Genomic DNA, 26,828 nt, shown 5'->3' on the forward strand with positions numbered 1-26,828 from the left:
TCATCAAGATGTCACAGATAGTAATTGCTAGAGCCAGGTTTTAGATCCAGGTGTCGTGCTCCCAGGTTGATTGCCTTTTCCCATACTACGGAAATCAATAACCTTCTCAAGAGAAGCTGGTTTCTTCACACCTCAGGCCTGTTGGTGGCTTAGGTGACCACCTTCCTTATTATTCCTGTTGCTGCTTTGAATCTTTCTCCTTGAAAATCCCTAATTCCTTTGAAGCGTATCCCTCTCATACTCTTAACACCTGCTTCCCACTCTTCCTTTCCACAATCATTCCTGCCATTGTTATCTTTTTTACTTTTCTGACGTGTCTCATCTCCTTTTCCAGTTTGTGTTCTATAAACCAATGCCATAGCTACTCCCTTGTGAAACCCTTAACTTTGTTAATTCTTTCTAAAGTTATTTTTCTGATTCTACCCCTGGTTCACTTTATTCTAGCCATACTGACCTTTCTGTCCCTTGAATACATTAAATTCATCCCAGTCCCGGTATCATTGCATTTGCTGCTCTGCCTTCTGGTTAGTATATTTTTACTCTAAAACTTGAGTAATCATGTAATCAGGAATCATGACTGATTCCTTATCATTTAGATCTCAGTCAAATATCTCCTGTATATACATGCCTTTGCTGGTCATTCTAGCTAAAACAGGTGTGCCTCCCTTCTTACCTGGTGTTCTTTGCATATTTCTCTATTATTATTTCATAGCGTTTATCAAAATCTAAAGTCTTTTACCTATGAGTTTATTTTCTGTTTACTACCACTTGAATTATATTTAGGACTGGGTCTGGTACATTTGCAGACACTCATTAAAAATGTATTGACTTGACTGGTATAGTCTCTTCAAATTGGTATAATCTCATTGAATTCTGTGGTTTTCTGAAAATCCTAGTGGGTTTTCTTGTTTGCTTACTTTTATCATAAACTAGGATTTGGAATTCATCCTATTTCTCGGTGATAGACTTGTACCCCTTGAAAGTGACTCATAATGGAATATTCTTTTACATTTAATTTTTATTTCAAATAGTACATCTTTGTGGTTTTATGGAATATAACCTTTATATAAATGAATATATAACCTTTAAAAATTGTGAATCGTTATGTTATACATATGAAACTTATATAATAGTATACATAAACTGTACCTCAAAAAAAAAGCAGAGGGCTTCCCTGGTGGCGCAGTGGTTGAGAGTCCGCCTGCCAATGCAGGGGATGCGGGTTCGTGCCCCGGTCCGGGAAGATCCCACATGCCGCGGAGCGGCTGGGCCCGTGAGCCATGGTCGCTGAGCCTGCGCGTCCGGAGCCTGTGCTCCGCAGCGGGAGAGGCCACAGCAGTGAGAGGCCCGCGTACAGCAAAAAAAAAAAAAAGCAGAAATATTTCTCCTTCTACTAAACCAGTTATTTCTCAAAATATTTTTTTAAAAAAAGTCAGTTACTAGGCCAAGCATGCCTGTCTCCTCTACCCCTGGTTTTCACTCCTTGGAGCAATCACTTTCAACTCCAAAACTGTTTTCTCTGCTATTTACATCCATTTCTTTAGATAGTATGCTTATCATTATTTCTTGAGTGGTCTCTTTCCCTAGTTTTAGACATTTTCTATACTTCCTACTGTAAACATTGGAGATGTGGTGCTTGTGCACCTTCCTCTCCCAACACTCAATTTCTACTCCCACTCATTTACTGACATGTTTAATTTTACAAAAAAAGGGATAATAAGCTATGTATTCTGTATTCTTTTGCCTATTGTATTTTGGACTTTTAAGACATCATTAATCTACCTTATCCTTTTTAAACAATTGTATTGAATTTATGTTTCCCAATTTATTTAACCAGTCCCCTATGGTAGCCTTTTGGAGCCTTTCTCATTTTTCAGTATTTGTTTTATGTATCTCAACAATATATAGTGTTGCATACTTCTAAACTCTTTCTCTCCCTACACACACACACACACACACACACACACACACAGGCACGCGCGCACGCAATATTCTTCTGCAACTTGTTTTTCTGAATCAGTATTATTTCTGAAATCTTCCAGATGGATACATGTAGATCTGGTTTATTCATGCTCATCAGTGATTAGATTCTATTATGTGGCTACACTAAAATTGGTCTGTTCAAACTCTTGTTGATAAACATTTAAGCTGGTTTTTTTAAAATGTTTTACTTTTATACAGTCCTTCTACAGACATTCTTATACATATGTGAGTTTCTCTAGAGAATGTATCTTTAGTTGAAACCAATTATGAATTGTTGCTGCATAGAGACTACGCAGCAATGTCACCATATATTGTCAAATTGCTCTCCAAAATGGTGGGATCAGTTTAACCTCCCACCACGTTCTCACCATCTTTGTATTGTCAGACTTTACAACAGTTGTCAATTAGGTGGATCGAAAATGGTATATGGTTGTTTTTTCAATTAATACTTCTCTGATTACCAGTGAGGTTGATCATCTTTTCCTAGATTTATTGGCTTTTTAGACTTTTTCTGTTAGGTTGCTTACATTTTTTTCTTTCCTGTTGATTTGGTGGGGAATTTCTTATATATTCTGGATACCGATCCTTTATCAGAAATTTGCACTGGAGATACCCTCGTTGCTGTAAACAATAAATTACTGATCTGTGATAAGAATAGAAGAGTATTTATTCAAGCCAAACTGAGGATTATAGTCCAGAAGACAGTCTGTCAGATAGCTCTGAGGAACTGTTCTGAAGAAGTATGGTTTTCAGCATAATTTATATCTTGTCAGAACAGAAAACATCAAGCATGACAGGGGTACATTCCTTCAAAGTTTCAAAAAAAGAAAAAAAAAAGATCAGCCGAAGACAGGTCACCGAGTACACAGTGAGTCAGTATGGCCATGGCTCCCGGGAAGGGAGCCTTATCATCAAAGGAGTACTACTACTGAAGTCCCTGGAAGGGAGGCATTTATCCCTATCTTCAAAATGGACATTCTTTACTTCCGGGACAATGCACCCTTTTTTTTTCAATGGTTAAAAGCAGATGTACAATGTGTGTTTGATAGACCACAAAACAGGCTGTTCTAGTTAGCAAAAAGTTTGTTAAATCATGTATAAGCCAGAATGACTTCTCCATACTTCAGTATGTAAAAATTTTTTCCATCATCATCTCCCAGTCTTTGGCTGGACTTTTAGTTGATTTATGATATGTTTTGAGGCACAGATATTTAAAATTTTAATCTGGTTAAATTTGTCCATGTTTTTCCTTTATTGGTTCCCTTTTTTGTGTGCTTCCCTACCTCCAGGTTATAAAGAATTCTACTATATTTTCGTCTAAAAATTTTAAAGTATTGCTTTTCACATTTAGGTCTTCATTCCATTTGGAATTAAATTTTCTTTGTTGTGTAGTATGGGGATCCAGTATTTTTTCCCCAGCTCTCTCAACACTATTGATAGTATGTCCCTTTCCTGGTGAGTTGTAATGCCAAGTTCCAGTTTCTACTTGGATCTGTTTCTGGGCACACTATTCTTTTTCACTGGTTGACTTTTTTTCCCCCATCCCTGCTCCAATACAATAAGCCTATAATTACTATTGCCTTATAAAGTCTTGAAGTCTGGTAAGTCCCACATAGCTACTTTTCTTCAAAATTATCTTGGCTTACTCTATGGGTCAGTTGAGAAATTTGAAACAGATCAGGAGAATTTGAATATGAACTAGTTATTATATGCTACTCTGGCATTATTATTAATTTTGTTAGGTATGAGAATGGCATTATAGTTATGTAAGAAAATGTCCACATTTTAGAGGTGCCTACTTAAAGTATATAGGGATGAAATAACATGAAGTCTGGGACTTGAAAAAGTATATATTGTAGCCAGCAAAAAGGGGAGGATGAATGAATGAAGTAAGTATGGCAAAATATTGGTAATTATTGCATCTGGGTGATGAAGTAGATGGCTTCATGAAACTAGTCTATTTTTTATTATGTTTAGAAAATGTAATAATGTTTTAAATTATCTGTTCTTAGCTCTTTACTTTTCCATATAAAGTTTAGAATCCATTTGTCAATGTCCTTGAAAAAATGCTCTTGTACTTTACATTTAGTTCCATTAAAGAGAATTGACATATTTGATGTATTTATGATATTGAGTCTTCCTATCCATGAACATGCTATCTATGTTTATTTTGATCTCATTTCTTAAGCATATTTTAAGAGTGCTTTATAGTGTTCATGGAAAGCTTCATACATCTCTTGTTGGCTTTATTCCTAAGTGCCTTATATTTTTTGGTGCTATAATAAATAGCCTACCTTTAAATTAAAAGTTCTATTTTTAGTATATAGGTGGGGGATATCTTTTAAAGTAGAATAGTTGATTTTCTGGAGTAGGATTTTTATTTTTGTATTCTTGGTTACATTGTCATTGTATAAAGTAGTTAGCTCTTGTTCTTTAACCTGGTACTTGGTTTTGTGTAAGACTGAACCTGTTAATGCAGTTTGATGTGCTTATTCACAGTAACAACAGTTTAACCATTTTCTATATCCGTCGCAATTTGTAATTTTTCTTTTTGGAAAATGTGGTCCCTGGGAGCATATTGTTGGACACATTAAGCATCTTATTTTATGCGTTATGCATTTCCTCCGAAGTAGTCTAACTTGAAGTGCTCCTTTTGTTTATTAGCCTCTATGCGTTTAATTATTTGTTCCTCATTTAATCTAACAAAGATGTGTAATTCAAAACTTAAGGGGAAAGGAATGATAGGTACTTGATCCTTTCTTATATTGTTAATTTTGCCTTTCTGATTCATGATTCCCACTCCCTTCTTGCCGACTAATACTAGCTACATATGAGTTGCTACATATTTTTGCTATGTTTTTTTTTTAAGAAATTTTTAAATTTTTAATTAATTTATTTATTTTTGGCTGCTTTGGGTCTTTGTTGCTGCGCGGGGGGCTTTCTCTAGTTGTGGCAAGCGGGGGCTACTCTTTGTTGTGGTACGTGGGCTTCTCATTGCAGTGGCTTCTCTTGTCGCGGAGCACGGGCTCTAGGTGTGCGAGCTTCAGTAGTTGTGGCACTCGGGCTCAGTAGTTGTGGCTCGCAGGCTCTAGAGCGCAGGCTCAATAGTTGTGGCACACGGGCTTAGTTGCTCCACGGCCTGTGGGATCTTCCTGAAACAGGGCTCAAACCCGTGTACCCTGCATTGGCAGGTGGATTCTTAAGCACTGTGCCACCAGTGAAGTCCTTGAAGTGTTTATATATATGTATTGGTCTAAATAATTTAACATATTTCTAATGTGTTTGTTTTTTCCTCTGCCAGATCAAACTTGGACATAGATCAGAAGCTAAAGATGGTGAGTAACTTATTTCATGTAATCTGACAGAACAGGAAAGGTTCTTATTCTCAGTGAGGAAGAGAACAAAGTATTAATTAAAGTTAACAGTGGTTCTGGATAGAGTTATTGCAGGGTCCCAGAAGAGTAAAGATAGACTCAGGATAGAGATAGGATATTTGTGATTTTCACCATTTGGGTGTTCAGAAGAATATTCAAGTCACCTAAGTAGATGGAAGACAGCAAGGTTATTAGTGACTTGTCTTGCTGTCTTCATTACTGCTTTAGGTGTTGTTACAAGCCATTGTTTCTTCTTCTTCTGAGCTTCTGATTACTTTGAAAATTCCGGATTCATGGAAGTATACAAAGCTTACTATAGAATAAATGTATGGAGGGGAAAGATTTTTTTTTACCCCTTCTTCCAAAGCCTTATTTGCTAGAGTGCTAAGTCCTATTTAGTCATCAAGAAATAGTTCCTATATAAAGGATCCATCATCTCTGTAATAACTAGTACCAGATTTTATTTTAAATGTTGAGTTCCATCCTTCACATTGGGCAAGATGGTATCTAATCACTAGTTTGCTGTTAGCTTAAAGAATCTGCCACTGATATTCATAAGGCAAGAGAAGGGAGCCATTAACTTCTCACCTATATGCTACACACTTGTGTACATGTTGTTCCAGCAGTCTTCAGATCTGATATCTCACAGATAACGTGAATACTTTTTTCACCATTTATCATAGTCTGTGCTAAGCTATTTTAAAAATAAAGCAATATAAAATGGAAACAGATATGTCATAAAAATTGTTATTTTTTTCCTGAGGAATAGTCATCGCTATTTCATCAGACTGACCTTTCCCAAAAAATACGTTTACAAGAAGGTTTGAGATTTCAGAATTATTTTTCACTTTTTTCTTTGCCTTTTTATGTAGGTATAAATAGAACAGCTTTAAGAGAGATAAAATTATTACAGGAGCTAAGTCATCCAAATATAATTGGTGTGAGTATGATCTAAGTTGTTTCTGGGATTTGGGACCCTGCCTTTCCTGAATGTGGTAGATGTTGATTGAAGGCTCAGCAAGATAAGTTGTTCTAGACGAGCCTTGCAAAAAGGCTGAAATTTATTTTCTATCCTAATTGTTCTTGTAGGCAGTGTCTTAAAAACTATACAACTGATGAAATAAATTAAATATTGGCATACAGGCTGATTTTGTCAGAGATCATTTTGAAGCCTAGAGAGCTCTAGCATGTGTAAGACCTTTAGCAAGTTCCCTTGAACTCTGTGCCATAGTCCCTACCTCATAGCGTTGTTATGAGACTGAATACACGTAAAGTACCTGGGATAGTGCCTGGCATAGAGAACACGCTCATTCAATGAATGATAGCTGCTGATGCTATTTGTAGGATGTTCTTAAGTACCAAGTTTGGGAATTTTTCTAAATTGGAGACTTAAATGAGGTTTTCATTAATTCATATCTTTATTATAACTCCAAAATTTGGAGGGAGAGGTTAAGTATTTAGTGAGTTTGTTTTTAATAGTAAGGTTTAGTATCCTGTGCTTCAAAGTACTAATTCCTAGCCCAAAAAAAGGATAAATATTAAATTTAATAAAATTATTTAAACTTTACAGAGAATTATCAACAATCCAAATATTTGTTTAACTTTTTAAAAATTACTTTAATACTGTCAAGTGTTTAATAGAGAATCACATGTTGATTTTTTTAAAATTTTGCTTTGCAGCTCCTTGATGCTTTTGGACATAAATCTAATATTAGCCTTGTCTTTGATTTTATGGAAACTGACCTAGAGGTAAGATTAAAATTCCTGGAGGAATTTTTTTTCTCTATTTATCCAAAGAGAATCTAAATGTTTATTTTCTACCTTTGAAGATACTGGCAGTCAAAAGAATGCTTAATTTTGTTGAAATCTAGATGTGTTCTCAAGTCAAAGATCTTCTGAATCATTTAGCCATATTCCCAGGGTTAAATACAAGAGTTGGATTTCAATAGCATTGTGTCTACCAAGTTCCCAATACCTTATTAACATTCCTTTTTCGAAAAATGAGTGTTTGGCTTCGGAGGATTTGGAACTTCTTTGTGATATTATCACAGAATATCCTTTTGAAAGCCAGGTTTCTTTTTGAGAAAAATAAGATTTTATACTTCTCATTAATATTAATTGAATCTCAGTAATGGACATTCCAAGGATGTGGAACAAGTGGAATTCTCATACACTGCTGATGAGAATGCAAAGTGATGCAGCCACTTTGGAAAACAGTTAGGCAGTTTCTTATACAATTAAATATACACTTAAGGTACAATCTAGTAAATACTACCTCTACGTATTTATTTATCCAAGAGAAACAAAAACATATGACTACACAGATGTTTAGCTTTATTTGTCACTACCCAAACTGGAAACAACCCAAATAGCTTTCATTAAGTGAATGTGTAATCATAAAGTGGAATACTATTTGAGAATAAAAAGAAACAAACTACTAACATATGCAACAGTATAGGTGAATCTCAAATACATTATACTAAACAAAAGAAGCCAGGCTCAAAAAGCTATTGATATTGGGCTTCCCTGGTGGCTCAGTGGTTGAGAGTCCGCCTGCCGATGCAGGGGACACAGGTTTGTGCCCCGGTCCGGGAAGATCCCACATGCCGTGGAGCGGCTGGGCCTGTGAGCCATGGCCGCTGAGCCTGTGTGTCCAGAGCCTGTGCTCCGCAATGGGAGAGGCCCCAACAGTGAGAGGCCCGCGTACCACGAAAAAAAAAAAAGCTATTGATATTATATGATTCCATGTATGGTTTTTTGGAAAAGGCAAAATTAAAGGAACAAAAATGATCAGTGGTTGCCTGGGTAGGGAATCGAGGGGAGGATTGAGTAGAGAATGGCCTGGGGAGAGTTTAGGGGATTATGAAACTATGTCTTGATTATGGTAGTGGTTACACAACTGGATGTGTTTGTTGAAATTCATAGAACTGTGAGATTAAAAGGGTATATTTTACCTATTTAAAAAAAAAGAAAATGTGAATTTTTATCTCATATAACGAAAAGTCTAGGAAAAAACTGACTGACTTGAGGCATAGTTCACAAATAATGCTAATGTAACACAGTCTTTCACTTTAACTCAGTGTTTTCTCTCTGTTGCCTTGTTCATGGGTAGAATTTCTTAATATAGTGGCTCAGGCACTTGCAGGCTTCTGTCCTTAGAGTTTAATAATCCCTGAGGAAAGAAAGTGCTTTGTTCCCTTTGATTCTAGCACCAATATTTGCCTTGGCTTGGCTCACTTATCCATCCCTGAGCTAGTCTGGAAAGCAGGCTGCAGTGTGGTGACTGACCATGCCTGGGTCGTGTGTCTACCTCTGAAGTCTACAGGTAGCGCACAGTCCTGTTTTAACCACGTGGACTAAGCTGGGAACAGATGGAGTGTTGAATGCTGTTGTCAGAAGGGGCTATGTATCTGGGGACAAGTGAAAACAACAGATGTTTGCTACATGGATGCCTAAAAACAAAGCAGTAGGACATAAAGCACTGCTTTCTTTCCAAACCAAAGATACTTTCCCTAACCATGTAATTGGAGATTCTGACAGTACTTCCTAAGGAGAGTTAGGCAAGCTCTCTTGAGATTCTCCTCTATGAATAAATCCATTTTATGTCTGTAAATGATTTTATATAGTAGAGTCCATTTGGAATAATAAAGCTTACCTGTATATTGTATGCCTGCTTTACAGGTTATAATAAAAGATAACAGTCTTGTGCTGACACCATCACACATCAAAGCCTACATGTTGATGACTCTTCAAGGATTAGAATATTTACATCAACATTGGATTCTACATAGGGTAAGGTTTTTAACCAAGTATTATTGATTCTTCATGTTGTAGTCAGACTTCATGTTGTAGCCAATTTATTACACAAAAGGTCTGAGTATGTAAATTGTTACAAAATAGAGCTGGGCCATTTTATCCAACCTTCTTCCTCTGTGTGCTCCCTTCAGTTCCACTACGTGGTGCTGTGAGGACTCTGAATTACTATATGAAACTTAGAAATGGAAGAGACCTAGGCCTTCATGTTTTTCATAGTTGAAGAGCTAAGTTGCTGACCAAAGTTACGTATTTTTTTTCAAGGTCAGCAGCTGAAAACTGACAATAGTATTAGAACCTAGACATTTTGGCTTGAAGTCCAGTGTTCTTTGTGCTATACTGTTGTAATGGGAAAAAAATAAACAAAACCAAAAACAGTGGGAGTCTGGATTAAATTATGCAATGCAAAAATACCTTTGGAAAAATATTTCTAGTAGCTCTAAAATTCTAGGAAATAATGAAATAAAATTTCTGAAATGACTGAGTCATTGTTAGGAGCATTCAGCTACTAGAACAAGGCTGATAATTTAGATAGGTAGATGTTCTTAGGCACCCTATTTAGATGAAATAGCTAAAAATAAGTAAGTTATAGTTAGTAATTCTCATACTTAACACTTGGAATCCCTTTTAGGTTATTGCTAATATATTTTTAGCATAGATTGTGAAGACTGTATTCCTCATCCTTGTAAGTGCCTAATATTTTTATTTACTGAAGTTCATACGTAGTGGGGGTTTTTTTGTTTGTTTGTTTTTGTTTTGTTTTTGGCCTCGTGGCTTGTGGGATCTTAGTTCCCCGACCAGGGATTGAACTCGGGCCCTCAGCAGTGAGAGTGCAGAGTCCCTAACCTCTGAACCGCCAGGGAATTCCCCATATATATTGTTACTAAATTAAATAGCAGCAGCTATTTATTGAGTGCTTACTATGAGCCAGTCACTACACTAGGGCTTTTACAGGAAATATTAAATTTAATCCTCACAGCAAACCTGTGAAATAGGTTTGTGAAATTAAGTACCTTGACCCAGTGTCTCACTAAGTAATATGGCCAATCTTATTTTGCTTTGTAGGATTTTATGTCAATAAAAATAATATTGGTGGTTGTTTAGATTTGGGGTGTTACCCCATTTCTGCTAAGTTTAAATTTAAGCCAACTAAATGTATCATTGTGATATTCTTCTCCACCCTGCTTACTTGTTTGTTTAAAACCTCTATTATATAGGACCTAAAACCAAACAACTTGTTGCTAGATGAAAATGGAGTTCTAAAACTGGCAGATTTTGGCCTGGCCAAATCATTTGGGAGCCCCAATAGAGCTTATACACATCAGGTTGTAACCAGGTAAGGATTCCTTAACTAACTGAAACCTTATATTGTGTAGGATATACACAAGTGATTGTGATTACACAGATGAGCATCATTTGTCTTCTCTGAACTTTTGGCAGAGTTCAGGGATTACTATTGGTACTTTATTAAAAATATAGCCCTTTTTTATATTGTGTATATCTTACCACAGTGAAAAAAAAATATACAGCCCTTCTTTCAAACGGAGTTGAATTTAACTCAGTCCTCAGAGATTTACCAAGTTATTTTGGGGACTAATTTATACTTCTTATACAGTTTAGTTAGGTAGGTTGGAACTCTAGTGCCTATTCTTGTACATAAGCATGTGATTTGGGGGGCCTGTGTTTATTTTATTGGTCAGTCTTGGTTCCACATTTTATATCATTCAGTGTGAATGAAAATTCTCTAAACAAAGCAGTGCATTTATATTTGGGTTTTGCATATTATTAGTTGCTTCCATTTTCTGTTTATACTTCTTATGTATAAAAACTAAAAATCACATTAAATAGATAGGGATGGTAGATTTTATCTTGTCAGGATGACATTTGTTAATTTCTCTGACTCTTGTAAGGATCTGAGAAGTCATCAGATTCTCTATCCTTTTAAATTACTTTGTCACCTTTCTCCAGATCTCACTGAGTGTCAGTCACCTGAGCCCTGAGTAAAAAGTAAGGGATATATAAGTAGTTGTTCATGTAATTTCTGGGAAGATTAAGCCCATCGTTCAGGAACACTGGGGACTCAGGAAAACAGGGACCCACATACATGAGTATTGTGTGCCACTGGTTTTCATCTACTCGTTTCTCATACTTTCTCTTCTTGCAAATCAAGTGCTACTAATAGGTCAAATTAACGTGAGGACTGAGAATTAACAATTTAGATAACCTCGACAAGAGCAATTTTGGTGGAGTGGTGGGATGAAAGCCTGACTGCAACGGGTTTAAGAGGATGAGAGAAGAGGAAATGGAGACAGTAAGAACAGACAACCAGAGAATGAGGGGTAACTGTTAGGGGAAGTGGGGTCCAAAGAAGTTTTTGTTTTTTGTTTCTTTATATTTTAGTTTATTTTTTAAGGCTAGAAAAAATAATGGTATGTTTGACATTGATGTTAAAAATCTAGTAAGAACAAAAAGTTGATGTAGGAGAAAGAGGAGAGAATTGCAGGAGCAATATCCTTGAAAATAGGCAGGAGAGTGGGGTGTCAGTGCCCAAGTTGAGGGATTGACTTTAAAAACAATCATGGCTAGTTCATCTGTAGTTATGGATGGGAAGGCGGATTGTGAGAATACAAATGACTGAAGGTGAGTCTGTAGAAATTTTTTTTCATTACTTGCATTATTTCAGTGAAGTAGGAAATAAGGTCATGAGCTGAGAGGAAGGATGGTGTTGAGGGTTCCTGGAGAAAGAAAGTGTTACTCATCTCAAAGTGGGAGAGTGAATGGACTAAGGGTGTATGTAATTTCCTGGCAGTAATATGGAACTTGTTGATTTTATAGCCAATTTTTCTTGAGTTAATATATCCATAAAAGTGCATTTCATCAGTAGATGATGTTTTGCTGAGGAATTTTCTCTAAGAAATACTTTAATTCCATCCTAAAATGACAGTATTTCTTTTTGTTCTTCAGGTGGTATCGGGCCCCTGAGCTACTATTTGGAGCTAGAATGTATGGTGTAGGTGTGGACATGTGGGCTGTTGGCTGTATATTAGCAGAGTTGCTCCTAAGGGTAAGTCTGGAATTGATGTACACACTTCAGTATTGTTATAGGAATTTGTTTTTATAATTTGTGTAATAATTATCTTCCCAGAGGTAATTCCCAGAGAGGAGTACCATCCTTGAAACAAAAAGCCAACAAACAGGTTTATAAAAAAAAAAACTCTGCCAAGTACAACCTTTTTATTAATGCTAATGCGAGATGAGATCTCCCACTTAGGACAATAAAGGTTTTATTACAGATCATTCTGTGTTCTGAAATGTAACTATATATAATAAAACTCATTGGGTTGTAATATGGTACTGTCTCTACAGTAACTAAAAGTGTTAGGATAAACTTATGTACTTCTGGTACTTTTTTGTTTGGGCTGTTTAAAAGTACACTTTAAGAGATACGTAATACCAGCCACTGCAGATGCAACTCTGCATAACTTTAAATATTGTATGAGAGGAGCATTTTAGTTCTGTTCAAGCAGAGCAGACATGGTGGTCCTATAGCATTTCTCAAACCGAGACCATCTTACAATGAAACATCCTCTCCCTTCCCTCACTGTACAGAAAGATGCCAACTTGGTAAGTTTTCTTTAGCTATGAAGTTTAGTTTAGCCCTTCTCAATGATGAAGGCAGAGGAATATTGGGAAATCACACTGAGGCTGAGTGTTTTTCCTTCTTACATTCCAGATTCCAGCCTCTACTCCCCCTCTCCTCAAGCCATGTGTATTTAAAGAAATGTGAACCCAAAACACAAAAATACAGCTATTTATTTCCTTGAACAGAGAAAATAGCTTCTGTACGCCAGAGAGAAGATACCTTCTTAAATGTCTTTTTTAATTTAGTGTGAGTTCTATGCATCATTTTGAGATGCTCACCCTTCTGAATGCTTGTAGAAGAAACCCTCACATTTAGGCTTGAAGATGACATAAGTAATCCCTGTAGTAATGGGTCCTCTGAATCACCTGGTGTGACAACTATGCTACTCACAAAAACAGAGTTTACTGGAAGGGTACATTTGAGAATCTGTTAACTCTCAACAGCCCAGTTCATTCATGACCAAGACAGAAACGGAATTCCATAGCCCCTAGTGTTATGACTGATCATTCCATGTAGAAAGTAAGGAGAGAGAGATAGCAGTTGAGAATAAATGGGTTAGAAATTGTGGACCTGGTTGAAGTCATAGTTGGAGTCTTGCTAACCATTGGCATCGTTGTTGGAATTATTATTAAGGTTATGAAGGAGTTGACAGGCAGCCCTATTTGGTGAAGAACTGTACCATTTTGCCATATATTTTTCCAGCACAATTAAAGAAAAATGTTTCCTATTTTAAACTGTCTCTGTACTCATTTGAAAATATCCTTGGAAATGCTGTCCACGCAGTTCTAAATCTGTGGTGAGATTCTGCAGTCCAAATAGATAATAGTTGAAAGCCAGGATAATTCAGAAGATTTGCTAATATAAGCGTTTAACTTCTTTAAAGTGTTTTTTTTCTATGTAAATTTTATAGAAGGTTTAATAACTAGAAAACAGGAGCAATAATAAGTAAGCCTATATCCAACAAAGTAGTCTATATAGTTTAAAACATTTTAGAAGCAAATTGGTCTGCATTCTGACCTCTGAAAAGGAATTGAGAAATATTTATACTAGTGGAGTATTATGTCACTAAATAACACAAATCTACTTTTTAATTTATGATCTGTTTATGTTTTTTTCTTAATCATGTTATGAGACATAGTGATTAATAGAAAATCTAAACTTGGATATTACCTACTGAGCAAATGCCACTATCTGGTCTAGATAGTTTCAAAGATAACCATTTTAGTTTGTAAATAAGAAGTAGTTTGGGGGAGACATTTTATGCTTTATAGGAAGGTCACTGGGCATCCTACTGGCCTGCATTAGAGCATTTCCTAGAGATGATGTGGTGATACAAAAATTTGATCAACCAGCAGCTGCCTGCCATACTCTTACTTCATCCAGATGGTGAGGATCCAGAGCTAATGGCTTGGCCTGTGGTTGATCTTCAGCCCTCTGACATTCCAATACTTCAGTTTGGCTGTATCAGCTCAGAACAGAGCTTCCATCAGTTTTTGCATAGGCTTCTGGATGCACATGGGTGTTAGAGGCTATAGGATATCAGATGTTCAAGAACGTTATTGTTCATGCCTATTGCATAAAAAAACTTGATGATTTTCTGGTATTTGGTTTGTGATCCCTGCCTCTCTGTAAAGACCTGAGAAAGAAAAAATAAATTTCTACAATGTCATTGTTCTTAAAAAGATGAATCTCAACACAGTTTTAAAAGAGAAGTCATGAGTGGAGTCATACTGAAAAGAACCAGAGGGAAGTCCCTCTTGGGTTCCTGTACTGTTGAACTCAGTACTTCTCTTCCTTTTAGGGTTAATTGGACTCTTTTTCCTAAAACTGAAAAGTTCTCATTCATATGCTTAGTCACAATTGTATTGGTTAAATTCTGGTGTCCTCTAAGAAGCTGTTATAGAACAGGATAAAAGAACAATAAAGGGCTTCCTTGGTGGCGCAGTGGTTGAGAATCCGCCTGCCAATGCAGGGGACACGGGTTCGAGCCATGGTCTGGGAAGATCCTACGTACTGCAGAGCAGCTAAGCCAGTGCACCACAACTACCGAGCCTGCGCTCTAGAGCCTGCGAACCACAACTACTGAGCCCGCGCGCCTAGAGCCCATGCTCCACAGCAAGAGAAGCTGCTGCAATGAGCGGCCCGCACACCGCAAGGAAGAGTAGCCCCTGCTCACCGCAACTAGAGAAAGCCTGTGCGCAGCAACAAAGACCCAATGCAGTCAAAAATAAATAAATAAACAAACAAATAAATATAAAAATACTGACTAGGACTTGGGAGGCCAAATCATTAAAAAAAAGATTTATTTATTATTTATTTATTTTTGGCTGTGTTGGGTCTTAGTTGCAGCATGCAGGATCTTCGTTGAGGCGTGTGGGATCTCTCATTGTGGCGTGCAGGCTTCTCTCTAGTTGTGGCATGAGGGTTTTCTCTTCTCTAGTTGTAGCACACAGGCTTCAGGGTGCGTGGGCTCTGTTGTTGTGGCACACGGGTTCCAGAGTACATGGACTCTGTATTGCTGCATGCGGGCTCTTTACTTGAGGCATGCAAGCTCAGTAGTTGCGGCACATGGGCTTAGTTTCCCTGCAGCATGTGGGATCTTAGTTCCCTGACCAGGCATCGAACCAGCGTCCCCTGCATTGTAAGGCAGATTCTTTACCACTGGACCACCAGGGAAGTCCCAGACAGTGGATTTTTTTAGTCAACGTTGCATTGATGCTTAATACAATGAAGACATTTTAAAATAAAGTGATAATTATATCTTGAGGATTTTTAAGATGGCAAGGCAAAAATCTCCCCCCCTCAGAAATTATCTCTAAAAAGAAACAAACATAAATGTTTGAAATTAGGAGGTGCCTGTAACACTATGCCAGAGGATATGAAGCCAGAAATGAAGAAGGCTAAAAGTCTTCAGAAACGGATACCAACTGAACGCAAAATTTGTTTGGCATACAGAATCCTGGAGTTGCTTAGCAATGAGAGTTATCATTGATGGCAATAATGAGGTGCAGGACTGAAAACAGAAGGGTTGGTTGAAAAACCTGTATATTGACCACTTAATAACAAGGTCCCCGACACGACCAGGTTACTTTCCTTCCCCCAGCTATATACTTCCCCCTGACTTATTCCTCCACCAGGGAAAGGTTTATTCTCCAAAGAAACTGAAGCAGGAATCTCTAGACATGGGCATCCTTAGACACAGTGAAGGATGGGAGTGAGATGCCAGGGTGAAAACATGCAGATTACATGGAAGTCTGCAAACTAAACAGTAAAACCTCCAACTTATTTCCCTGTTCAGCTCCTAGAACCCTGGCAGCCAGTGTAAAACTCATTTTAACTCAGGTAAAAGATTAGAGGATCCTTCACTGGAAGAACTGAATGGTCCCAGAGAATAGACCCGTAGGTAACTGGCATTAAGCTACCTGTCCAATCTTTCTAGATAAAGGCCATGAGTTAACAAGCTCTTTTCATAGATAGAATGCTTTGAATCAGCTTTTTTAGTACCTTACCTTTAAATATGAATGGTTAGCCAGTGATCACCAGATAGTTATCAAGGATTTTCAGGTATTTAATGACTACTTCCAACATGTAAGGATAACCAGATAATTGGCAAGGATCATCAGGTATTTGATGAAAGCGTCCAACATGAATGACAGACTGAAACAAACTAAAAAAGAAACTTGGAAAAAATAGAAACTATCAGGTAGCAGAAGAAAATTCATCCTCACCTCCCCACCTGCACCAAATCTTCAGAGAACTGAGAGAATATACTGCATACATAAAACAAGAATATGATGCTCTTTTACTAAAGGAACAATCAAAGAATAAAGTATACTTGAAATTTTTCAAAAAGGATAACTAAAAGCAAACAAAAATAGTAGAAAAGTAGCTAAAGAACTCTTTCATTAAATAGAACCAAAAGATAAAAGAGATGGACTATAGTAGGGAAAAGATAAGAAAATTAGGAGATTGATCCAGGAGTGATCTTAGAATATAGCAAAGGAGAAGAAAGAAAATCGAGGGTAGGAAATTCATAAGAAAATAGCCCAGCATTGATGGATGTGAATAGGTTGGAAGTGCCATAAAGATTCTGCACAATGAATGAAAGAAGCCCCCATGCCCAGACACATGGTGAAATTTCAGAATACCGGGGGTTCTTAGGAAAAAGCCTTTATTTCCACAGAGAGAAAAAACATGAAAAGCTTACACAGAAACCAAAGTAAAGGATTAGGGAAAAGATGGCATCAGACTTCTCAAAAGCAACATTGAAGACAACAGAACACATTGTGAGGGATCCAAAGTCCACGCATTAGGCAGCTCATTTAAATTTCTTACATCAGACAAAAACAGCCATCCTTAAAATCTGGTTAAATTGCAAGCTTGCTCACAAAACTAAGGCTATGATGATGAGTGTCCCTGTCTTCAGATCTCGTAATACAATTTACGTTGGTGGTTTGCAAAGTAGCAGAGGTATAAGAAGGTATAAGAAGGTAGAAGAAGAAGGTATAAGAAGAAAATGTGAGCATGTCTAAAAAGATTTATGGGGACTTCCCTGGTGGTCCAGTGGTTAAGAATCTGCTTTCCAGTGCAGGGGACATGGGTTCAATCCCTGGTCAGAGGAACTAAGATCCCACATGCTGCGGGGCAACTAAGCCCGCATGCCGCAACTACAGAGCCCATGGGCCGCAACTAAGACCCGACAGCCAAAAATAAATAAATATTAAAAAAAAAGATTTATGAAATGTTATTTAATATCCCTTCTAGTTTCTATTTTATTCACATTTAATATACATGATAGCACGCTATTATAAATACATATTTTAAATAGGGGTTATGTTAAGTCTGGGTCCAATCAGAATATAGAAACCACACATTAATTTGAAAAGGGAAGCTTAATATAAAGAATTATTAACTATGACAAGAGGTTGTAGTAATGAGGGATTGACTAACAAAAAGTAAAGAGAACTCTAAAGAATGTAGGAATAGCAGATATAAAGAGCAGTCACCCTTATACCTAGGGGTGACGCTAGGACTAAGGACAGAGCACCCAATGAGAGGACACCCAGGGCTGAGATCTAGACCTCTTGAAGAGGACACAGTGTGGCTCACTGGTTGACCGAGAAGCTGCTGTAGAGCTGTGCTGAACTTGCTGAAATCTGTCTTCTTAGATGCTGAGGAAAGCTGTTCAGGGTATTTCAGGTGCTGAGGAAAGCATTTCTCTAGAGGCACTGCTACAAAACCATCTGCAGGGCATTCTAGAGGGAAGCTGCTGGCCTCCATGCACTGTTGGAGCTGAACACTGGAGAAACTGGTCACACTGCAGGAACCTGGTACCAATTCTAGAAGCTGAGAGTGGTGCAGGAGCCTGCCAGGCAAGCCGACTGGAACCAGGAAGCAAAACTTTTCTTCCTGTGATGTCTCTCCAGCATTCTCTACTGACAAAGCTTCACTTGGCAAAGGAAAAATATTTAAAGGGCCCAGATCCATTTTTATGGAGAGTCAAAAAGGGTGAATTTGGAGTATATTGATAACTGGCAGAGGTGTTTTTGTTATGTTTTGTTGCTGGTAGAGGTCCACAGTAATAAAAATGTTGGAAACTTGGTACTTAATTTCATGTCTTCCCAGTGATTCTATAAACTTTTTCATTGCCTTTAACAGTGCCAAAGGCCTCTTAACTCACAGAGTAGAGAATACTCCTTTTTTTTCTTTCCTGTATACTTACATGTCTGAGAAATGAATTGGAAAATAATGTCTTTGTGTAGCAAAGATTTTGATCATTTCTTACCAGCTTACTGACGTTTAACTTATAATTATTTTTTTACATCTTTATTAGAGTATAATTGCTTTATAATGCTGTGTTAGTTTCTGCTTTATAACAAAGTGAATCAGTTATACATATACATATGTTCCCATATCTCTTCCCTCTTGCATCTCCCTCCCTCCCACCCTCCCTATCCCACGCCTCCAGGCACTGAAAGCACCGAGCTGATCACCCTGTGCTATGCGGCTGCTTCCCACTAGCTATCTACCTTACATTTGGTAGTGTATATATGTCTATGCCTCTCTCTCGCTTTGTCACAGCTTACCCTTCCCCCTCCCCATATCCTCAAGTCCATTCTCTAGTAGGTCTGTGTCTTTATTCCTGTCTTACCCCTAGGTTCTTCATGACATTTTTTTTTCTTAAATTCCATATATATGTGTTAGCACACGGTATTTGTCTTTCTCTTTCTGACTTCACTCTGTATGACAGACTCTAGGTCTATCCACCTCATTACAAATAGCTCAATTTCGTTTATTTTTATGGCTGAGTAAATTCCACTGTATATATGTAACTTATAATTATTTATCCTCTTAAAGTTGGCCAGTATACCTCTTCAAAGAGAGAATTTGCCAAGAGATTGTTTAAATAATATTGGAATAGGGATGTGTTCTCTTGCCTCCCAGCCTTTGCACCTGCCCTTTTGCTAGGATAGTTTTCTTCTTCCATCTTAGACTTTTCTTTCGGCAACTCTCATCTTCATCTGTCAACTTTCATGGCCACTTCCTGTAGGAAGCCTTCCCTCACCTGTCCAGAGTGGGTTAGGTGCTGTTCCCATATGGGCTAGGATCCTATCCTGTGCTCTCACTGAACACATCATCTTGTAAATACTGCTTTACTGGTATCATCGTTGTTCACCATGTCCACCCCAGGGGAGAGCAGGGACTGTCTTGTTCCCTTGTTTAAATGCCTAGGGCTTAGCACAGTGCCTCTTACATGGTAAGTGTTTATTAAAGATGAGAGGCGTGAATAAAATGGACAGTATGGTACTCTTTACTTGGATAGCAATGGCAGGATCTAATGCCGTATCCAGTATGCCTCAGACTAAATTTTTGTTATAGTTTAGTGTTTCTTATTAAATTAAATTTATAGTATTATTTATGTAACAGCTATCAAAAACTATCTTGAAGTGGCTGCCTCTCACTTTCTTTCAGGTTCCTTTTTTGCCAGGAGATTCAGACCTTGATCAACTAACAAGAATATTTGAAACTTTGGGCACACCAACGGAAGAACAGTGGCCTGTAAGCCTTCATACATGTTCTTTGAAATTTAGTTAGAATTCTGTATAGTGTATAACGTGAATATTACTTAAAGAAATGTACTAATTGTCTTAATTTATTAATAATATATACTCATTGCAAACGTTATACAAAGTGAAAGTTAAAATTATGATATACCATCCAGCCTTCTATATACTTATAGCCCTCCCCCATCCCAGTAATTCCCATTCCAGGGTTAATCACTCTTATTTTGTTGTAAAGCCTTGCTATGAGGATGCACACACAAACACAAATGCACATATAGACATATAGAGTTGCTTTTTCTTTTGTTCTTTAGCAAAATAGGGATCACACCATACACATTTTTTTTGCAACTAACTTGCTCTTCACTTAATATTATTGACCTTTTTCTTTTTAAGCCATATAATATTTAATTTTATGGATGTTCCATGTTAGTTTATCAATATCTTGATGGATTTGGGTGTATTTATTGAATTTTCACTAACACAATCAAGATTTTTTAGTATTATAATTTTTTTGTTGTTGTTGGCCACGCTGCATGGCTTGCAGGATCTCAATTCCCCAAGCAGGGATTGAACCTGGGCCACAGCAGTGAAAGCCCAGAATCCTAACCACTAGGCCACCACCACTAGGAACTCCCTGTTATTTATTTTTAAACCATTACGTGTCTATAAAAAAGAAATACTAAATCTGTGATAAAATTTAAAACAATATAAATTGCTAAATTTTATATATTACAGTTCAGTGAAATTCTCACTTGTTCATTCTTTTTTTTCTTTCTTTCTTATTTATGTATGTATGTATGTATGTATGGCTGCGTTGGGTCTTCATTGCTGTGCGCGGGCTTTCTCTAGTTGTGGCGAGTGGGGGCTACTCTTCGTTGTGGTGCGCGGGCTTCTCATTGCGGTGGCTTCTCTTGTGGAGCACGGGCTCTAGGCATGCGGGCTCAGTAGTTGTGGCTCGCAGGCTTAGTTCCTCCGCGGTATGTGAGATCTTCCTGGACCAGGGGTTGAACCCATGTCCCCTGCATTGGCAGGCGGATTCTTAACCACTGCACCACCAGGGAAGTCCCATTTGTTCATTCTTAAATTATAATTGAAGGGGCTTCCCTGGTGGCGCAGTAGTGAGAGTCCGCCTGCCGATGCAGGGGACACGGGTTCATGCCCCGGTCTGGGAAGATCCCACATGCCGCACAGTGGCTGGGCCCGTGAGCCATGGCCGCTGAGCCTGCGCGTCCGGAGCCTGTGCTCTGCAACGGGAGAGGCCACAACAGTGACAGGCCCGCGTAACGCAAAAAAATAAATAAATAAATAAAAAATAAAAATTATAATTGAAGACCTTTTTATTTTCCTTTCTATTATAGCCTCATATTCTGGGGAAAAAATAATTACTAGAAAAGAGAAATTTTGATCAGTCTCTTTATCTTCTGGTTAAAACGATAATGAAATTATCTGAAACTGAAATTGAGTTTCTTTTGTGCTGTTACTTCCTCAACTTTCTAATTGAAAGTTGGCTGTATGTTCTAATTGTGAAATACGCTCTTACAGCTTTCATTTATTGAACACTTATTGTATGCCATTAATGGTAGGGTTTCATAAATTATATTTAATTCTCCCAACAATCCTATTAAGGTAGGTACTGTTGTTCCCATTTTACAGATGAGACAACTGAGGTTTAGTGAGGTTAAGTAACTTGCCTGAAGCTACCCAGTGTCAGAGCTAGGGCTGCAGTCTGGGTCTTAGTGACTCCAGAGCCATGTTCATAATATTTATTCTGTACTATTTGACATGATTTTCTAAATAGTAGTTGCTTACTGATGTTTTCCGTGGATTTTTAAAAATTCTTATTTTGATTTACATGCAGAAGGAAATACAGAGATACCCCTTGCACCCTTTACCCAGCTTCCCACAGTGGTAACATCTTGCAGAGTTAGGATAAAAATCACAACCAGCATGCTGACATTGATACAGTTAATATATAGGACATCACCACAAAGAGCCCTTTTACAGTCATACCCACTTTCATTCCACTCCTACTCCTTCCTTAACCTCTGGCAGTCACTAATATGTTCTCCATTTTTATAACTTTGTCATTTCAAGAATGTTATAAATGGAGTCATATAATATGTAAGCTTTAGGGATTGATTTTTTTTTTTTTTTTTGCGGTACGCGGGCCTCTCACTGCTGGGGCCTCTTCCGTAGTGGATAGTGGAGTACAGACTCCGGACGCGCAGGCTCAGCGGCCATGGCTCACGGGCCCAGCCGCTCCGCTTGAATTTTTTTTCACATTCAACATAATTCTCTGGCGATTTATCCAGATTGTTGTGTGTATCAATAATTCGTTCCTTTTTATTGATGAGTGGTATGAATGTACCACAGTTTGTCTTAACCGTTCACTCGTTGAAGAACATCTGCATTGTTTCCAGTTTGGGGCTATTACAAATAAAACTATTATAAACATGCATGTACAAGGGAATTCCCTGACGGTCCAGTGGTTAGAACTCTGCACTCTCACTGCCAAGGGCCCAGGTTCCATCCCTGGTCGGGGAACTAACATCCCACAAGCTGCACGGCCAAAAAAATTCACATACAGGCTTTTGTGTAAGCATAAGCATTTATTTCTATGGGACAGATGACCAGGAGTGCAGTTGTTGAGTCATGGGTTGCATATTTAGCTTAAGAAACTGCAAACTGCTTTCCAAAGGGGCTGTACCATTTTTTATTCTCACCAGCAATATATGAGTAATCCATTTCCTCTGCATCCTCTCTAGCATTTGGTGTTGTCACTTTTTTACTTTAAGCATTCTGAGGGATTTTCTCTTCCCTAATGACTAATGAATAGTGTTGAATATCTTTTCATGTACTTATTTGTCATTTGTATAGCTTTAATGAAATGTCTCTTCTTGTCTTTTCCTTGTTTTTTAATTGGATTGTTTGTACTTTGGCTGAGTATTGAGCACTTTATATATTTGAGATACTCATCCTTTGATTGTATATGTGGTTTGCAAATTTTCTCTTACACTGTAGTTTGTCTTTTCATCCTCTTCACAGTCTTTCCAGAGTAAAAGTTTTTAATTTTGATCAAGTCTGTTTTTATCATTTTTCTTTTTATGAATAATGCTTTTGATGTCAAGTCAAAGAACTCTTGTCCTAACAAAAAGATATTCCTGATGATTTTCTTTTTCTTGTAAGTTTCATAGTTTTACATTTAACATTTAAGTCTGTGATCCTTTTTGAGTTAATTTTTATATGAGGTATGAGATTAAAAATGTCTTTGGAGGGGACAGTGTTGTTTATGATACCTTTCCCTCTGTCAATACCACAGTCTTAATTAAGTAGCTATATATTAAGTCTTGATATCAGGTAGACTGATTCCTCCCACTTCTATTCTTTTTCAAAGTTGTTTTTAGCTATTTTAGTTCTTTTTCCTTTCCATATAAATTTTAGAATAACCTGTCTATATCTATAATAATTTTGCCAGAATTTTGGCAAGAATTGCATTAAACCCGTATACCAATTTGAGGAGAATAGACATCCTTATGGTGTTGAATCTTCCAATACACGAACATGATAGGTCTCACCATTTATTTAGAGCTTTGATTTATTTCATCAGTGTTGTATAGCTTTCAGTATATGAGTCCTACACATGTTTTGTTAGGTTTTCACCAGAGCATTCCATCATTCTTTTTGAGTGATTCTAAATGGTATTGTTTTTCATTTCAGTGTCCACATGTTCTTTGCTAGTATGGAGAACTACTGTTGATTTTTTTATGTTTACCTTCCTGTAACCTTGTCTGCTCACTAGTTGTAGGAGTTTTTTAATAGATTTCTTGAGGTTTTCTACATAGATCATCATATCATCCGTATGACAGTTCTATTTATTCGAGATCTACATGCCTTTCAATCCTTTACTTACGTTTGAATTATAAAAATATTTTTACAGGACATGTGTAGTCTTCCAGATTTCGTGACATTTAAGAGTTTCCCTGGAATCCCGTTACAGCATATCTTCATTGCAGCAGGAGATGACTTGCTAGATCTTATACAAGGCTTATTCTTATTTAATCCGTGTACTCGAATTACAGCCACACAGGTATTTTAGCATATCTTTAGAATTTCTTAAGATTTTCTAACATTCTTTAAATACCGAAAAGATGTGTTTCTATTTTGTTTTAAGGAGTAACAAATTTTATTTTTTCCCTAAGCTACAAGCACTATTCAGACTGGTATTAAAGTATATGATGCACACAAGTACAGGAGAGTTTATTCTTGCTTAAACACATATAAATACATTTCTATTTCATAATTAATTTGCTTTCAAATAGTTCACTAGAGAGGGAAAAAAGGTTATTGTATTTGTTAAGGCATTGGTATATTTCAATTAAACTCTTATGTATTAAGTAAAATTTTGTGCTAAAATCAGTGCCAAAAGTGCTTTGTTTTTTCCCCATAAAATGCAGTTCAAATATGCATTCTGGTCATTGTCACAGTCAGAAAGTGATAATAGGGAGAAAATGGTATAGTCTGATACAACTGTATACTTACAAGAAATTGAAAGGTATTCTAAACAGAAAAACACTGAAACTGAGTTTTTTAAAGGAAATAAGAATGAAACTCAAGAAAAATGTGGAAGACCAAGAATACCTGCTCTTATAAAAGAAGAGAGAAATGTTATCCAATACAAAAATATAAGACCTATAGATTTGAAAAGGTTTTTTTCTTTGTTTTAAAAACAAGCACAGAAAACTGGGGCAGGGACAGGCAGTGCAAAAACGCAACACGGTACAATGATTTGCCTTCATAAAGGAAGAGACCAATTGAAATGTCACAAATCTTCATATCTCACAAAACATATTAATGTACAATATATGAGGAATACAAAGTGGATTTTTTTTCACTTAAGTTTATTACAGACTACCAAATCATTGTTTAATGCATTTACTTGTACAAGCCTTTTCTTTGTAGCAGTACATGCCACATTAATATATATATACTAGATATTTTACCATTGGAATTACTCTTCTAATTTCAAACAAGTAACTCATTTTTACCCTTTCACTCATGCATATATGCATATTATCTCCATCATAAGAAACTTGAGACCAGGTCAGATTATCTAGAAAGTTGTTTTCATTAATAGTAAAACTCAAAATATATAGAAAAATACTAGTTGTGATGACTTACTTGGGTTGTATTTTGATAGAATGAATTTTTTTAATGGGTTTTGGCTTGTAGATATCTAAAAGTTGGAATGAGTTACTCTTCTTAGATCTCTATGTAGCTCAAAATTAGTTTAATTTACTTATGGAACTGCTATGATTTGCAAGTAATATTTTATAAATGCAACTCTTCTGAAGTAAGAAATCTCTAAATTATTACTGCATATGATATTACGTTGGCAAGTAGGGGGAGGTATGCTTGACAAATTTATATGGCTTCTTTTTGTTCATAAAAGAATTATCCAAAAGGAAATACCTTAAATTTTTGTGGCTATTGAACAGTACTATGATGCAGATAAAGTATGAACTTTTGTCATCTAGAATAAAACTGTTTTTATTGGAATTTTGGAACTAAGTAAAAATATCATATTATAGAACATTGGACTGGTAGTAAATAGAAGTAACCTTGGGTAAGTCCTTCCAAGTAAAATTTCTATTAATCTGTAGTGGATTGTTGGATTTTAATCCATTGTTTCCAACCTATCACATCTTTTTAAAAGCTTTATTTTTAAGAATTTATGTGATTTGGAATTTGAATACATATAGATGTGACAAATAAACTTGGAAGTTCTTTTTAAACAAGTCTGTCTCTGTGTTTTGAACTACAGAGCCTATAATGTGTAGGGAGATGAATTTTACAATATCTTACTACGGATATTTTGTACTTAGTATAGGCTATTGTGGAAAAATTTGAAGGTAGTGTCTTTTTCTTATAGTAATGGAATTATCAATCAGTCTTAGGCTGCTAGATGTTTATCTGTAGTAATCTGCATGTCGAAATACTTGAAATTAAGTTTGCTTGGGGAGGGGGTGTATTCACATAGTATATTTAATGCTCCTTACAATTTTGGCAGTTAGCTTTTCTTAAACACAGTTCATATATTCACTTAAAACCTTACTTTCTGTGGTATCTTTTCTTCTGAAAGGCATTGAAAACTAAGTATTTCAGTAATCGGCCAGGGCCAACGCCTGGATGTCAGCTGCCAAGACCAAACTGTCCAGTGGACGCTTTAAAGGAGCAGTCCAACCCAGCCGCGGCAACAAAACGGAAGAGAACAGAGGCCTTGGAACAAGGTAAAACGCTCATTTTCACAAGAAATGAAATGAATTCAGAAAACTCCAGATAGCTAATATAGAGCTAGTGACTGAAGGGCAGCTAAGAAATGTAGACTGTGACCTGTTTACTTGTATAAATTTAAATTGGATAAAGTTGAGTGTGGTATTTTAGCTATGTTTACTTCCATTGAGAATACTTACATCATGCTTTTTAAAAGGACATGGGCACTTTTGAGTATACCTCAGAGTTACAAGTACTGTCCATGTGCATCCTGCTCTTTTCATAAATTCCTTCTGGTACACTGTATGCTTAATGTTTAACTAGTGCTATTGGAAAATCAAAGCGAGTAAAAATAGAGGTAGTTGGAATGCAATGACTGGTTAAAATTGCTATAAGATTAAATGTAAACAACCTCATTTTTCCCCCCAGGCGGATTACCCAAGAAGCTAATTTTTTAGTTACAGAGAACACTGGACAATATTGTACTACTGAAGGATATAGTGAAAAAGGCACAATAGTAAACATTAATTAAATGCTTTAAAAGAAATCTGTAAATATTCTATTCATGTAAAATATGTAAAACTGGGTTATTTTATTAAATGTATTTTAAAACAAACTTAATTCTGATTTTTCTGATTAGAGTGCAACAGTAAGATAAGTTTAATTCTCTGAAATGTAGAG

General features: G+C 36.7%; 1 protein-coding gene across 2 annotated transcripts in view; it reads left to right on the top strand.

Annotated features, from left to right (window-relative positions):
* Window positions 1–26,763, top strand: part of CDK7 (cyclin dependent kinase 7) — a 27,976-nt gene extending 1,213 nt beyond the window's left edge. Inside the window, exons 3-12 of one of the 2 annotated variants that reach the window (XM_019929920.3) lie at window positions 5,285–5,318; window positions 6,230–6,297; window positions 7,038–7,106; window positions 9,039–9,149; window positions 10,388–10,506; window positions 12,135–12,234; window positions 19,786–19,872; window positions 23,815–23,964; window positions 26,017–26,164; window positions 26,577–26,763. In XM_019929920.3, the coding sequence (XP_019785479.1) occupies window positions 5,285–5,318; window positions 6,230–6,297; window positions 7,038–7,106; window positions 9,039–9,149; window positions 10,388–10,506; window positions 12,135–12,234; window positions 19,786–19,872; window positions 23,815–23,964; window positions 26,017–26,164; window positions 26,577–26,605 (915 nt within the window). In that variant the 3' untranslated portion in view covers window positions 26,606–26,763. The remainder of the gene's footprint in view (window positions 1–5,284; window positions 5,319–6,229; window positions 6,298–7,037; window positions 7,107–9,038; window positions 9,150–10,387; window positions 10,507–12,134; window positions 12,235–19,785; window positions 19,873–23,814; window positions 23,965–26,016; window positions 26,165–26,576) is intronic. The other variant, XM_019929921.3, reaches the window with a different exon arrangement.
* Window positions 26,764–26,828: the final 65 nt, after the last annotated feature.

The sequence above is a fragment of the Tursiops truncatus genome, chromosome 3, assembly GCF_011762595.2.
Source record: "Tursiops truncatus isolate mTurTru1 chromosome 3, mTurTru1.mat.Y, whole genome shotgun sequence".
NCBI lineage: Eukaryota > Metazoa > Chordata > Mammalia > Artiodactyla > Delphinidae > Tursiops > Tursiops truncatus.